This window comes from Drosophila miranda, chromosome XR, assembly GCF_003369915.1.
Source record: "Drosophila miranda strain MSH22 chromosome XR, D.miranda_PacBio2.1, whole genome shotgun sequence".
NCBI lineage: Eukaryota > Metazoa > Arthropoda > Insecta > Diptera > Drosophilidae > Drosophila > Drosophila miranda.
The window spans coordinates 8690143-8704774 of record NC_046674.1 but is presented as its reverse complement, the minus strand read 5'-3'; the positions used below and the strand labels follow the sequence as shown (position 1 = coordinate 8704774).

Sequence of the window (14632 nt, the reverse complement as noted above, 5' to 3'; positions counted from 1 at the left end):
TGTGCTAAAATCTGAGAACTTCACATGCAACCCTGGCCGAGGCGCTGCCGCATCGTTAGAATTAGTATTGCCAACAATGTATCAAGGCAAATATTAGCACGTTGAACGAAGTGGCAACGCCATTTTCAAAACAGCTGATCGTTTCGGTTTTTTTAATTTTGTTATTCAATAAGTCCGGCTGGCAGCTCAAATGTGCAGTTCAATCAATTAAAACAAACAAAATGCAGGCGCTACGCCACGCGTGGACCTTGCGCGGCCTTCACTGGAGCTGCTGGAAGCGCTTTCTAACGCAAAGCTGCACTGGCAACGAGGTGAGAATTCCAATACAAAGGGGCCACAACTAAAATGTATTTTTCACGGCAGTATTTGGAGCTGAGTAGCGATGTAAAGCATCGCATAGAGACCCACTGGCGGGACCAGCTCAGCGGCGGACAGTTTAATGCCAAGCAACCGGCAGACAAGTACTACGTGCTCTCCATGTTTCCCTATCCCTCGGGCAATCTGCACATGGGGCACGTGCGCGTCTACACGATCAGCGATGCCGTGGCCCGTTTCCAGCGAATGTGCGGCAAGAACGTGTTTCAGCCCATTGGCTGGGACTCCTTCGGTCTGCCCGCCGAGAATGCCGCCAACCAGCGGGGAGTGGAGCCGGCCGCGTGGACGCAGCAGAACATAGCACAGATGAAGCAGCAGCTGCAGCGACTGGGCTGCTCCTTTGACTGGGCGCACGAGCTGTCCACGTGCAGTCCTCAGTACTACGGGTGGACGCAGCACCTCTTTCTGATGCTGCACAAGCACGGACTGGCCTACCAGAACGAGGCTCTGGTCAACTGGGATCCGGTGGACAAAACGGTGCTGGCCGATGAGCAGGTGGATGCAAACGGCTGCTCCTGGCGATCGGGCGCCAAGGTGGAGAAGAAACTGCTCAAGCAGTGGTTCATCCGGACCAGTGCGTATGCCAAGCAGCTCCTAGACGGCTTGGACGATCCCACGTTGCGCGACTGGAGGGACATTATCAATCTGCAGCGGCACTGGATAGGAGAGTGCAATGGCTACGCCTTCACGCTGCTCACCTCCGCCTGCAACCTGTTGAGGGTGTGGACTGCCAATCCGGAGCATCTCAAGGATCCGAATGCCTTTCTCGTGCTGCGCAGCAAGCACTATCTCGCTAAACTGTCGGGTGCAGGGGGCCTCAGTGTGGAGAATCCATTTGCTAGCACCACCATTCCCGTGGTCTTCAGCGACGAGGCCGCCTTTCCAGCAGACTGCGATGTCTATCTGGCGGCTCCCAGCTTTCGAGCCGAGGACAGGGAGCTGTGGGACTCATTTGGTCTGGCTATCTGCGCATCTGGATCGGAAGAGACACGCCTCAATCCAGGAAACTGGGAGCTGCTCAGGAAGGAGGTGCTCCAGGCAGCCACCCGACTGAATGTCGGTGGCTATCGAGTGTCCTCCAAGCTGCAGGACTGGCTGATCTCACGACAGCGCTACTGGGGCACTCCCATTCCCATTGTGCACTGCCCAAAGTGCGGAGCCGTGCCCGTGCCCGAGGAACAGCTGCCAGTGACGCTGCCCAAACGGGAGTCCTCATCCTCTGGGCAGGATGCCCTGCTCTGCGAGTGTCCAAAGTGCGGGGATCCAAAAGCGAAACGCGAGACTGACACCATGGATACGTTTGTCGATAGTTCCTGGTACTACCTGCGCTTTTTGGATGCCCACAACTCGGAGCGCATCTTTGATCCCACCCTCGCGAGCCAGTTCATGCCCGTGGACCTGTACATCGGAGGCAAGGAGCATGCCGTGCTGCATTTGTACTATGCGCGATTCATGAACCACTTCCTGAACAACTGCGGCCTCTCGCCCACCAGCGAACCCTTCTCCCGCCTGCTGGTCCAAGGCATGGTCATGGGCCGCTCCTATCGCGTCAAGGGCAGCGGACGCTACGTGCGCGAGGACGAGGTGGAGGTAGTGAACGCCAAGAAGAACCAGGCGCTGCTCAAGGAGACCAAAGAGCCCGTGGTGATGACCTGGGAGAAGATGTCCAAGTCCAAGCAGAATGGCGTGGAGCCAGGCGAAATGTTCGACCAGTACGGCACGGACACCACTCGCCTGATTATTCTCGCCGATGTGGCGCCCACCTCTCATCGGAATTGGTCGAGTGCAAGTAAGGCCCAAGGATTATTAGATGTTTAGGGCGGATTTAATTGCGATTTCTTTCAGCCTTTCCTGGTATACTCAACTGGCAGAAACGACTCTGGCTGACGCTGCAGGAGTTCCAGGCAGCACGCGAGGAGGCTTCCACAGAGGTGGATGTCAGTAGCGAGCAGTTTCTGGCGGAGGATGCCAAGCTCTTTGACGCCCGCAACTTCTACGTCAAGGGCGCCACATTCAACTATCGCCATGCGCATCAGCTGAGCGTGGCCATCTCCAAGATGCAGGGATTAACCAACTCCTTGAGGGTGAGTCTCCGCCAGTCTGCCTGCTAGCAATCATTGCTAATCATGTCTTCTCACAGCGCACGCCCAAGCACATTCAGCGCCATGGCAAGCAGTTTGAACGCGCCCTGGCTGCCCAAATCATCATGCTGGCCCCCATGGCGCCTCACTTTGCCTCCGAGCTGTGGTCCAAGTTTGTGTCCGTTAAGGGTCGACTGAACGACGCCAGCCTGGAGCTGCAGTGGGGAGAGGATGTGCTGTCGCAGCGGTGGCCGGACATCGATGCCGCATACAACCTGGACCTGAGCATCAAGGTGAACGGCTTCGAGAACTGTGTGATCAAGGTACAGCGCACGCTCCTGGACAAGGTGACGCACAGCGATGCCATGGACATAGCCTTCAACACGGAGTCGGTGACCTCGTACCTCATCGACAAGAAGATAAGGACCACCAATTTCGTGCTGTATCCGGGCATCGAGGCCATCCTCAACATCTACGTGGACAAAGTGCAGAAGAAGGCGAAACCGGCAAGCAGCAGCGATACGGACAAAGTGCTGGCAGAGTAGCTGCGTCCGAGACTATGATTACTATATTATTAAGTGGATTGGCGCAGTTATGGATTATGCGGAACTGGTTGGACCGGTTGCATCGGTTGGGACCCGTGGAAATGCATTTCCGTTAGATTGGTACTCTTTAATCATGTTTAATGTTAAATATTTATAAAAATTGGACTAGATGTATGCCTGCGCTTTACAAGATTGGTCTCTCGCGAGTCTCGGATCGGATGTAAATGCCTAGGATCATTGGAATATATAACGTTTGCATGTCGCATGTTGCGGGGTGCTCTTCTAACTAAAAGCAAATAAGTCTACGAACTCCACGCGCCCCCTCGGGGGCCTCTCCTTCCTGCCTCCCTGTCCTCCATCACTTCATCAGCTCGCACATGAGATTCCGCAGGTAGACGTCCAGCTGGGCGTAGTCCAGCAGCGTATTGCGCACAATGTCCAGCAGCATGCTCGGCCAGAGCGTCTCCAGCTTGTGCAGCTTCTCCACCGCATTGCAGGTGTTCTCCAGCAGCAGGGCAAAGTGCTGCCTTCCCCGATCCCTGGCACTGGGCGCCATTGCATTCGCGCCACCCTCACTGGCCCCTGCCGCTGTCGTTGGTGCGGCACTAGCAGGGGCCGCAGTTGCAGCATTCTTCTTCCACTGCAGGGCCTCCTTGCCCACGACGAGGCGCAGGGATTTATTGTCTGGCCGCAGGAGCCACTCCTTGGGCGACAGCTTGCTAGCCGTGCACGTCTCGTCCAGGCGGAGGCGGGCCAGCAGCGGCTGGAGCATCACCTCGGGCATGGACCAGAGAACGAGATCCGAGAGTCCTGCATACATGGCATTGGCTGCCTCCACCTCTGCTTCGGTCACCTCCTGGCCGTTTAGTTGCTTCAGGCCCCAGTGGGATAGTCTGTAGATGGCGTACGCTCTCCAGGACGCCTTCGCGGTTATGCTGTTGCCCTCCGCATCGATGAGCAGGCTGCCCAGTCCCTGCAGCTCCGCCAGCCCGTTCAGCTGGCCGAGACAACTGATGTTCGTTTCCCGGAAGACAAAGTGCTCGGCGTGGGGGAAGCGCAACTTGATCCTGCCCAGAACAGACACAATGCTGTTGAAGTTGATGTAGCTGAAGTTGAGGGTATGCACGTCGTTGGCCTTGGCCGGGTTCCACTGCTTGTCGATGAACCGCAGCGCTCCCTGGCCGTAAATGTTCAGGTATCGGCCGCAGATCTCGATCAGGTAGTCGCCTCCCTGCTCCCTCTCTCGCTCCGCTGCACTCGGCTTCGACACGGTGATGGCTGCTGCAGGTGTGGCTCCTCCTCCAGCTGCGGGTCCTCCGCCTGTCGCCGCCGCTGTCGCTGACTCCCGCCCTCCAGCACTCCCGCTTGTCGGAGTCGACGCCTTGCTCTGGGACGGCACCACAGAGAGCGCATTGGGAGTGACTTTGGCGCGACCTGTGCTGTTGGAGCTGCTGCTGTTGCTCGTGCTGCTGCTCACGGTCTGAGCCCTCACCAAACTCCCTGCCATGTACCGCTTGGAGGCTCCGCCGCGATTTATCTGCAGACCCAGCTGCGTGATGGGCGCGTGGCGGGGACGCTGCTTACTGCTGGCCGGACGGCTGCCGCTGGAGCTCCCTGTGGCGGTGGATGGGGGCACGGGCAGCGTGGCCGTGGTCGATGGTGGCGGCGGATTGGGCGTGCAGCACGGCACAGAAGTGCCATGGGCAGCGGGGGGCGTCAGGGTGAGAGCTGGTGGTGAAGGCGAAGGCGTGGCAGCTGCAAGAGTCGTCGCAGTCTTTGCTCCGTCTTGTGTCGGAGGGGCAGGCGAAGAGCAGGCGGCATCGACTCCTCCCCCCACCACCCTGTTGCAGTTCTCATCGATCTGCGGTGTGGTGGGCTTGTTCCTGCCTGCTCCTCCCTCCTCGTTGTCGGTGCTGTAGCAGCTGGAGCAAGAGTCCACGTTGGGTCCCAGGCTGGAGGCCTCAGATGAGACGCCATCCTCCTCTGGCAGTTTCTTAGAAATGGGCGGCAGTTTGGTCAGCGCCTGCAGCTCGTCCAACAGCTCCTTGGGCTGCTGCTGCTGTGACTCCTCGGACTCTGTTTCCGGCTCCTCGTTGGCAGTGCCCTCGTTGGACTCGTTGATCTTGGCCAGCTCGCTGGTGAGGCGGCTCTTGGGGCGACCCATGGTCTGCTGGGATCGCAGCAGCTCCCAGTTGGTGCGCGCATTCGAAATCACCTCCTCCCTGCGGATGGTGTGGTACGCCTCCGAGCTGCCGTGCGTTGACTGGGCCTGCTCCTTGTGCTGGCGCCAGGCGAGCGCCGCGCGACGCACCTGCTCTGTGATGGGCATCTGGCTGAGGGACTGCAGCAGGGGCAGATATGACACCAGGAAGGACACACAATCGCCGGCCAGGGACACGGGATTGTTCTCGATCGTTACCTCGAGGAGTCGCGAGGCGCGTGCTATGCTCGCCATATCGTCCACTTTGTGCAGCTCGTTGTGGCACAGCCACAGGCGCTCCAGAGCCACCAAATGCTGGAAGCCATTGATGCGCCGCAGCTTGTTCCGCTTGAGGTTCAGCTCCCGCAGGCAGCGGAGGCCCAGGAAGTCCTGCTGGTTAATCTGACGGATCTGATTCCCCGCGAGATTAAGGGACTTCAGCTGCTGTAGACAGTTGATGCGGCTGCCCAGCGTCGTCAGCTTGTTGCCGTGCAGGTCCAGCACGCGGAGCGAGTCCTTCAGGGAGGCCAGTCCGCCAATGTCCGTGATGCGGTTCTTGCCCAACAGCAGCACTGAGAGCACTGGGAGTCCGTCCAGGTTGGCTATCCGCTCGATTTGGTTGTCGTAGAGATCGAGGAAGACCAACTGCTGGAAGATGCTGCCGTAGCTGGCACTGAGACTCAGCTGCTTGTTCTTGATGCTCAGCTGCTCCAGGGGGCAGCTGGAGGCAGCACTGGGCTCCTCCTCTTCGCCCAGTCCCCCACACAGCGAGAGAGTGCTGCCATTCAGGGCGCTGCTCTCGTCGCAGCTCTGCAGAATGCTCCCAGCCAATGCTCCCCCTCCGCCTCCTGTGGCCTTCAACAAGGCCCTTCGCTGCATGAGCTGCTGTTGGTGCTTCATCGCCTGCAGGCTGCTGGACATGAAGCTCTTGGACTTCTCCATGCCATAGCGCATTCTCAGAGCGGGCGGTGGCGTGAGCTGCGCCTGCCCATAGTTGTAGCCTCGCTTGGGCAGCTTCGAGCGTCCGGCTCCTCCTCCGTTGATGGCCAGAGCTTGGGTGGTCAGAGGACTGCCCGAATTCGGACTCCCGCCGGACTTGGGCGACAGATGATGGTTCTGCGGATTCCCGGCATTGGTCATGGCACGCGTCAATCGTGGCCCCTGCTGATGTCCCCGCAGGCCAGAGCGGCGTTTGTGCACGCCCAGATCGGATCCCTCCTTGGTACTCCCGTTGGTGTGGTTGTGGCTGTTGTATTCTGAGGGAACGGGAGATCGCGCTTTAGAGGAAGATTCGTTTAGAGACGAATACTTACCATCCCTTGGCGTGGACACTGCTGGTGGTGGAGGAGGAGGTACTGGCGGTGGCGGCGGGGGCAGCTCCTTGGGTATGTGGAAGGTGTTGATTAGATTGTGCTGCAGCGACAGCAGCCGGAGATTGGGCTCCTGCTCGAAGATGGGAATGGCCGTGAGGCCGCGGCGATCGTAGTTGATGCGATCGGGCAGTTCCTCGCGCTCCTTGGCCAGCCGCTGAATCCGACAGATGCCATTCGGCTGCGGCGTGACAATTGCTCCGCTCACCAGCGTCCCTCCCGTGCTGCCCACCAGCGTGTTGGGCGTGGCAGCGGAAGTGGCCGGGCGGCAGTTGTTCGAGGCCGCCGAGGAGGAGGTGGACTTGGAGCGTTGACGGGTGATGCCCACCCCACGGTGCAGATTCCGCTGATGATTGCGCAGCTGAGCGGCGGTCCCATAGCTGCGCTTCAACTGTTGCTGCTGCTGCTGGGGATGACCCACTTGGAGCTGTTCCGATTGCTGTTGATGATGGTGATGGTGATGCTGCTGCTGCTGCTGCTGTTGGTATTGGGCTGCTGCGGCGGCGGCGGTGGAGGGCACTGGATGCCGCTTCTGGATGACATTGTGGCTTAGGGTGCTATGGGAGCGACCAATAGGACGCCGGCGAAGTCGTTGATTAAAACTAGGAACGAACGGTTCGATTTTCAGCAAAGATGTTTGAGGTAAGTAGTTCTGTTGTTGTTGTTGTTGTTGTTGAAGTTGTGGCGACGTGGTTGTTGCACCATTGACGGCGGCTGTTGTTGCAACGGATGTTGTGGGGAGAACTGTGGCTGGGACGGGAGCTGGTGTAGGTGTAGGTGTAGGTGCTGGCGACGGGGACGGCGACTCCGGCGCCTCATCATGGAGTGTGGAGTACTGCCTGCTGCGGCATTTGGCCATGGAGATCAGCGTGCGACGCCTGGCATGTGTTGCCGCCGCCGTCGCCGTCGTTGTCCTTGGCTGCCCTTGTCCTTGCACCTGCACCAGCGCCTGTCCCTGGCCCTGGCTCTGCCCCTGCACCACACCCTGGGCCGTTGCCGTGCGTGCGACTTCCACCTTCGAGTTTCATAATAGTTCTATCCGAGCGAGCGACTCCGCGAGAGCTTCCGACATGGTTCAAAGTGCTTTCCCGATTTCCTCCTCTCTCCCGAGCGTGCGCTTCCTAGCGTTGCATAATATGGGAGTATGGAGACTGCAGATGCAAAATCCTTAAGTCGAAACCATGGACCCTCTAGCCTCTAGCCAAGTACTCACCGAAAAGAGATGCAAGTGCCGTCCAAGTCCAATTCCAATTCCAGTGGAGAGGAGCCCAGATATGTATGCCGCGCACCTGGTTCGGTTATCTAATTTGCGATTGCATTCGGATTATGGATTACACAGATACAGTGCATAGATACTGTAACTTTTGGAGAAGCTCTCCTCTCCTCCTTTTCGCTCCACTTTCCACTTTTGACTCTCCACTTGAGGCGGGCGCTCTGGTTCCGTTCCGTTCCGTTCCGTTGCAGTGGCTGCTTCCTGGCGCTTCTCTCTCTCTACTATCCACTCTGCTCGTGGTTTTTCTCTCTTCCGCCCAAATTTTGGTTCAGTTTTAGTTGACTTTTTGTTGTTTTTTTTGTTGTTGGTGTTTTTATTTTTTCAGTCTTTTGGGGTATTCCTACTCGAATGTTTTTTCGAGTCGCGTCTCTGGCTCTGGCACTGCCACTGGCACTGGCACTGGCAACGGGTCTGGTCTGGTCTGGTCTGGCTGGGGCTCAAGCCTAAGCCCTCGCCCTGGGCCTGGGCCTGGGCCTGTGCCTGGGTCTCTGGGCATGTTTTATTAGTTTGTTTATTCGGGTTATACATATACATATTGGCGCGGTTGCCATAGACTTGTACTATGTACCTGGTGCAGTTAGGAGACAGTCGCGTCGCGTCGCCTCGTTGTCCTTATTCTACACACCGTTCTCCCTCCCGACTCCCGCGTCCCGCATCGCGCTCCTGCTCCGCATTCACATTTACCTATTGCCTATTGCCTATTGCTTCGTGATTTCTGTTATTAGTTTGTTTATTTAAAGCTCTTTTGGAGGCAATATACTCGTACCTGGTTGAGGTTGAGGTTGAGGCACACGGTAAAGGCGTCCTACTACCGCATCACCAGGACGACTGACAGCTAGACAGACACACATATCCACATTCACATCCACATTCACATCCACATCCACATCCACATCCAGCGCACATGTCTATGGGGCTTGTTGCTGGTGCCACTGCTTTCGCTTCTAAACATACCAAAACATTGGATTTACTGGGCTGCAGGCGGTACACCGCAATTGCTAGAGTCCATGGGAAATCATCCCAGGAATGAAGGCAATAGAAATGCAGTTGCACCTACATACAGATGAGGAATTGGCTTAAATTCTTCTGAAAACAAAAGTCGAAGGTTGAAGTACACACTATCGGCGAGAAAAGTGAATTACAGCTTAAGTATTGAATTTGCATGGAAACACGATCAGGATGTTGCAATTGTAAGCCAAAAAAGTCTCCTTTTCAATCTTGATTTTACACCAAATAACAAAAGAAAAAGACAAACTGCGGCAATGTGTACACACTTTCCCACCACTCCGCTGATCAATTGTGGTGTAGTACGTGGTCTCTCGCAGAAAATTTGATTTTGTTCTTTGTTTTGTAGTGTTCTCTTCATTCACCTTGGCCGTGTGCACTTTGAGGGGAAAAGTCGTTTGCATTAAAAACCCATTTCGCGGCTTTTCATTGCTGTTGTTGTTGCTTGTGGAAACATTTCTGATTTGCGTATGGCCCGCCACCGCTGCCGCTGTCGCTGCCGCTGTCTCTGTCGCTGCCGTCGACTATCCAGAAAGCAGCGAAGGGAACACGCACATACATATACTACATAATTGCCTGCCATCGTAATGGTTCACGTGCCAGCCAAGTGAGTGGTTTTTGGTTGCTTTGCTCTGCTCCGCTCCGCTCCTCTCCGCTCGTGCGAAATATGCAAAAGTTAAGCGACAACCACAGGCGGGTGGAGAGGGAGACGCGACGGCAGACCTGCAGACCTGCAGGGAATGCGCAGCGGTGGTGTTGTCCGCCACACACCTAAACAATTAGCCAAGTCTACAGCTGGGAGCGAAGAGTGCCCCACAAAAGGAAATGGGGGGGGGGGGGGGGGGGCGTTGCCTGATAGATCCATCGAAGACACTGCAACAATTCGAGTTTAATTGATGCCAGTGCCACTGCCACAGCAACGGCAACGGCAACAGCAACAGCAACAAAAATCGAATGTGCCAAAGCTCGGAGGAGTGTGCGTGCGTTGGCATTTATGAGGCCCCAGTGCTGCTCGCTCTGGCCGTGGAGAAAGAAAGCTGTCGAGGCTCCTTTCGGGTCGTTTGTGCCTGCCAGACAGGACAATAACTAAGCCGTTGATTGGCAGGCAGGCCAGGTGCGAGCGGTGTCTCCTATTAAAGTCTCACTTTTCGCCTCTTCCAGACTGCTCCTGATTGGTGCAATCAGTCTTGTCTCTGCGTTCAATGAACTTGCCTCGTGTTGCAACAAGTGGCAAGAGCTTGAAGCTTCTGGGAAATCTTTACATATATTCACAAATCTATTTCAAGGAACGATTGGAAGGAGATGTCCTCGATATAGTCTCTAGCCTTCCCCACTTCTGTGGAACCTGTGAATTCCCCAGCTACTGGTAGCTACTAGCTACCACTGGGGTCAAACTGATTAATTCCCTTATTTGTTTTTTGGTCCGTGCGCTCTTCGCTGCTCTTCCTACTTGATTAATTATAAATAAACCCAGCAGAAAAGACAACAGCAACAGCAAAAATTAACAATAATAAAGCGCGTTTCAGTCTTAATGTATGATTGTGTGGGTTGTTGTGTTTGTGTTTGTGTGTGGGTGTGAGGAGGAGGGGTGTGCATGTGTAAATTATTCATAACGGTATTATCAGCTTTTCTGCGCGCTGCCAGACTGATTAAATTGGCCATCGCACGTCGGGGGCCAAGCCAAGGCAAAAACGGGGGAGAGCGGAGCAAAGCACTTCGACAGAGGGCGCCAAAAGCTAATGATGATACTCACACACACACACACATACTAAGTGTGTTTGGGTGTGACCTCTGGGTGGGGTGTCAGCTCATGGCATGTTAAACAGGAGGTATAGTAACTACGTTTTTTTTGCCCCCACGCTTCACCCTCCATCGACCCCCTTGTGGCCTGAAAGGCACCTGAAATACAGCTGCCCCTGTTGCGATCTGCCCCACCTTCTGGTTAATATACCTTGAGCTGACATTCTCGTGCTCTCCGCTGTGCGCGCTATTTATCAACTCCGGCCGACTCGCATGTCCCCGTTACTGTCCTCTCCTCTGATCCAACCCATTCAGTGTGTGGTCAGGGACAATTGCAGCAGCGAGCTGTAATTATTAAAAAGTATATAACAACAGCAACAACAATCGAGATAATGAGCCCAAGAACAACACACCACAGGGGATGGGAGGGGGGCTTTCGAGCGGAAAGCGAAAGTGAAAATGTTGCAAAAGGTTGGAGAGCAGACAAAGGAAAGACCAAAGGTTGAACGCTATCGTGGCTCCCCTTAGTCCACCCAGTCGGCCACCCATCCGCCTGCCGTCTGATTCCGACTCTGCTGCACTCGTTATCTAGAGCAGCGGCGGGGACATGCTCCTCACGCAAAAGCCTGCAAAATTAATGGCCAACAAGGATGTCAACAGCAGCGGCAACAACCACAGAGAGAGCTACAACGGTAAATAGCGCTAACCAGGCTCCTGGGTTAAGTTTACATCCATCGCAGCAGGACAAACGGACCGCCAATGCTACAACAATGCTGCAAGTGCAACAGCAGGAGGAGCAGCAAGAGCAGCAGAGGAGCACCAGTGCGGCAGGCAAAGGAAAACTTTGATAAAACATTAAAGTGGGAAATGGAAAAAGTCCCTTAAGAATGAAGAAAGGAAACGTGAAAAGACTGCGCCCAGGCATTCGGACGTATTAGATTCGGTGGCAGGGGTTAAAGGTCAAGTTCTGGAGATTCCCCTGTCTCCCACACTCCTCCCTTCAATGCGTCAGAATAATCAATGTAAGCCGCCACCGCAAAAGCAATGCACTATCATGTACGATGCACTATGTGCTGCTCCGTCTGCGGTGATGCTAATATCAAAATGCTGCCGACCCAGACGACCGCAGTAATTGAAACATTTGGAAACGTCACCCAACATACCAGACACCAGACGCAGATGTAAACGATTTTGTACAGCTTAAGGTATACAGTATGCCTAGTATTTAATCGTATTTTGTTCAGTTTTCATTACAGGGAAGGCAATCAGTCAGCTGACTGCAGTTTTCTGCTGCTTCCCCTTGGAAATCGTAGAAACCGGGATCGCTTGCTAGTGGTCCCGCTCGCACCCGTGCCAGACTCCAGCTGGATGTAGTCCTTCCCGCTGGAAGCCACTTCCAGCTCGCTTCCGTTGAGTATTTGTGCTACGTGCGCCTCGTCGATTGTGCCTTTGAATATCAAAGGATATGGCCATTCGTGGCATATCGTGGGACCGCTATAGTCGCGCAGTGTCTCGATCAGCCTATCCAGCCGCAGCATCTCCTCGTGGTCATCGTTGAGGGCCCTCACCTCGTCCAGCAAAGCGGCCACATTGGATTCGAGCACCTGGAGAGTGTGACTAGAAATTAGATTAGCTGAAAAATCGCTTATTTTGCTCGATTTGCTTTGAGCAATGTGTGAATGAACGGGGTCGGGCGGGGTGTGGTGTGGTGGGGTGGGGTTCGTGAAGGCAGTACCCGTGCAGTGGTGTCGGATTACATTGACAGTAACTACGACGGCGTTACGGTCATTGATAGCTGCTTCGCGAGGGCCACTGCCCATTCTGTCCGTCCATCGTCTGTTATTTTGCCGCATTCGGCGTTGTCTGCGGCTCGGATTTCAGCTACAAAATCTTGTCACGGGCCGCGTCAATGTCGGGTCCAAATTAGCAAAGTCTCTGAACCCGGGAAACTAAGCTCATGTTCGATGCATGTTAGGGGGAGGCTCGAGGGCCCCTCCATCCTCATGTTAGCCTATGGCCCTAACGGTTTTCTCTAATTAGCGGTCCAAGTAATCACTGCACCCCCTATCGACAACCCCCTCCCCCTCCTCATTATAGCCCAGACATTCTAACATTTCGTTCCCAATAGAGGGGCTATAATTGCATTAACAGGTCCCAAAACTGTGTCGCAACTGTTAACAGCGGGCTGCTAGAGGGAATGTTACGCTAGATAACAGCGGGTGTGAGAGATACACTTGCGGTGAAAATAATAGCTACACCTTTACAAGTCTTTACAGTCTCAAATATAATCAAAGTTCCAATGGCAGAATATTTCGATATTTTTATTCGCGCGATAATGCTTTAAAGTACATACTACTTAGCTCATACATTTGTACTGTAGTGTACCTGTTGCTACGAACTCAAGTGTATGCACAACAGATGGGGATCGAGAGCGAGAGCGAGAGAGATAACGAAATTGGAACGGAATGCAGCCAGAGAGAGGCATTGTAAATACATACATAGGTAGGGGTAACATTTACAGCTGCTCCCCGCTAACATTCGGCAGCATTAAATGCAAACAAGTGTCACTCTGTGGTCGAGCGGATTACAACACTTGTTTGTGTGTGGGGTCAAAGATCCGAGCTGGGACAAAATGCAGCAGGCACGGAAAAGGGACGGGGAAAGGGACAGCGACAGGGACAGGGACAGGGATAGAGAGTGTTCAATTACCAAAAACTCAATATGCAAATTAATAACACATTTTAGCACTTGACGTACACGACCGCGCAAACTTTCAACGCTGTGCAGCAGCTGCCGGCGACGCTGCACCGCCGTGCTAATTGGCGACGTCATCTCGTTGTGGGCGGTGTCGGTGGCCGACGACCGGCGGGCAGCAGCTGCCGTTGTGATCCCGTTAAATATTTAATAGTGGAGCGGGGGGAGGCGACCACTGGCGACACTTGTCAAATTTTTGGTTCGTTTACCGAGAGCTTTTACATAGCGCTAATTTGTTCAAACTCTTTTTGTTCCACAATTTGGTTTTATTTTTTTCTTCCGTTTTCGGGTTTATTCGTCGTCGCGGCTTTTGTTCTATTTTCGAGTGTTTTCTAGATGCTTTGGGGGCTTTTCCGCGGCCTCTCTGGCCCAGCGCTCGGCGTTGAATGCGGCCCTCCCAGTGTGTGTTGTGTTGTGTGGTGCCTCTCCATTTGACGGACAGACAATTTGTTTACGTGCGTCAATCAGTCATACACTCTTCTCTCTCTCTCTCTCTCTCTCTCTTTCTTTCATTTAGCGAGAGAGAAGAGAGAACAAAGAATGAGAACCGAACCTTGTGTTTGTTAGTGGCAAAGCTTTTCATCGGTTCCGTTTACACGCACAGTCTGAAAGTATAATATGATTTTTGATCGTGTGAAAAACGCTGAAAGCTCTAAGCTCTACAGGCGGGAAGCTTTAGTAGTGTGAATAGTATTGAATGTGTCTCCTCAAGCTCGGGAATATTCGAATTTGGACATTATATTTTTATCATTTTAGGACTACGAGAGAGTAAGCTTCTTGAGATCCAATGTCGAAGAGCGTTGGGAGTGTACTGCAAGATTTCGACAGACTTTTGTTTGATACCTGAAGCACATCCGTTTTTACTCTACTTCCCGTAAGACTTCCTGCAACTCTAGGCAGTTCCTCAGAAGATATTTCACGGTTTGTATGCTTGTGAGGGGATCGTCATTGTATCTGTTGCTATTAGAGCTTAACTTTCATATTTTCCTTAGGTACAACCATCCAGGAATATTGCATGGGCAGAGACTGTTGCACCACTTTTCGGCATATTCATACGCGCAGGCCACAATATCTTTAGAGCACCGATTCGAAATTCTTGGCTTAAACGGCTCTTAGCCTTTGTTAAGCTCCACCAATCTGCAATCCCTGCCGCTGCTACTGCCAAGCCAAAACAAGCATCAGCTGTCGGCCATTAAAATTTTAATTTTGTGCACCATTTGACGCCATCTTGGCCCACTGGGCACCATCAGCATCAGCAGAGAGCATCACCGATGCCATCGCCATCGCCA

The 14632-nt window shown here is 54.0% G+C and overlaps 3 protein-coding genes across 4 annotated transcripts; 1 reads left to right on the top strand and 2 right to left on the bottom strand.

Annotated features, from left to right (window-relative positions):
* Positions 1–135: 135 nt before the first annotated feature.
* Positions 136–3266, top strand: LOC108152922 (probable leucine--tRNA ligase, mitochondrial). The gene is made up of 4 exons (XM_017282602.2): positions 136–311; positions 364–2164; positions 2221–2459; positions 2516–3266. Exons 1-4 carry the CDS (start codon positions 222–224, stop codon positions 2999–3001), a joined length of 2616 nt encoding a protein of 871 aa, XP_017138091.1. The 5' UTR covers positions 136–221; the 3' UTR covers positions 3002–3266.
* Positions 3267–3296: 30 nt separating this feature from the next.
* On the bottom strand, positions 3297–9616 carry LOC108152921. The gene is made up of 3 exons (XM_017282601.2): positions 7785–9616; positions 6515–7722; positions 3297–6457 (listed from the first exon to the last, which is right to left on the bottom strand). The coding sequence occupies exons 2-3, from the start codon at positions 7428–7430 to the stop codon at positions 3360–3362; spliced, it is 4014 nt and encodes a 1337-aa protein (XP_017138090.1). The 5' UTR covers positions 7431–7722; positions 7785–9616; the 3' UTR covers positions 3297–3359.
* Positions 9617–11783: 2167 nt separating this feature from the next.
* LOC108153606 lies at positions 11784–13740 on the bottom strand. 2 transcript variants are annotated; one of them, XM_017283701.2, is made up of 2 exons: positions 13299–13740; positions 11784–12193 (listed from the first exon to the last, which is right to left on the bottom strand). In XM_017283701.2, exons 1-2 carry the CDS (start codon positions 13419–13421, stop codon positions 11855–11857), a joined length of 462 nt encoding a protein of 153 aa, XP_017139190.1. In that variant the 5' UTR covers positions 13422–13740; the 3' UTR covers positions 11784–11854. The 2 variants fall into 2 exon arrangements, with proteins under 2 accessions (XP_017139190.1, XP_017139191.1); XM_017283702.2 differs by having other exon boundaries at positions 13347–13740.
* Positions 13741–14632: the final 892 nt, after the last annotated feature.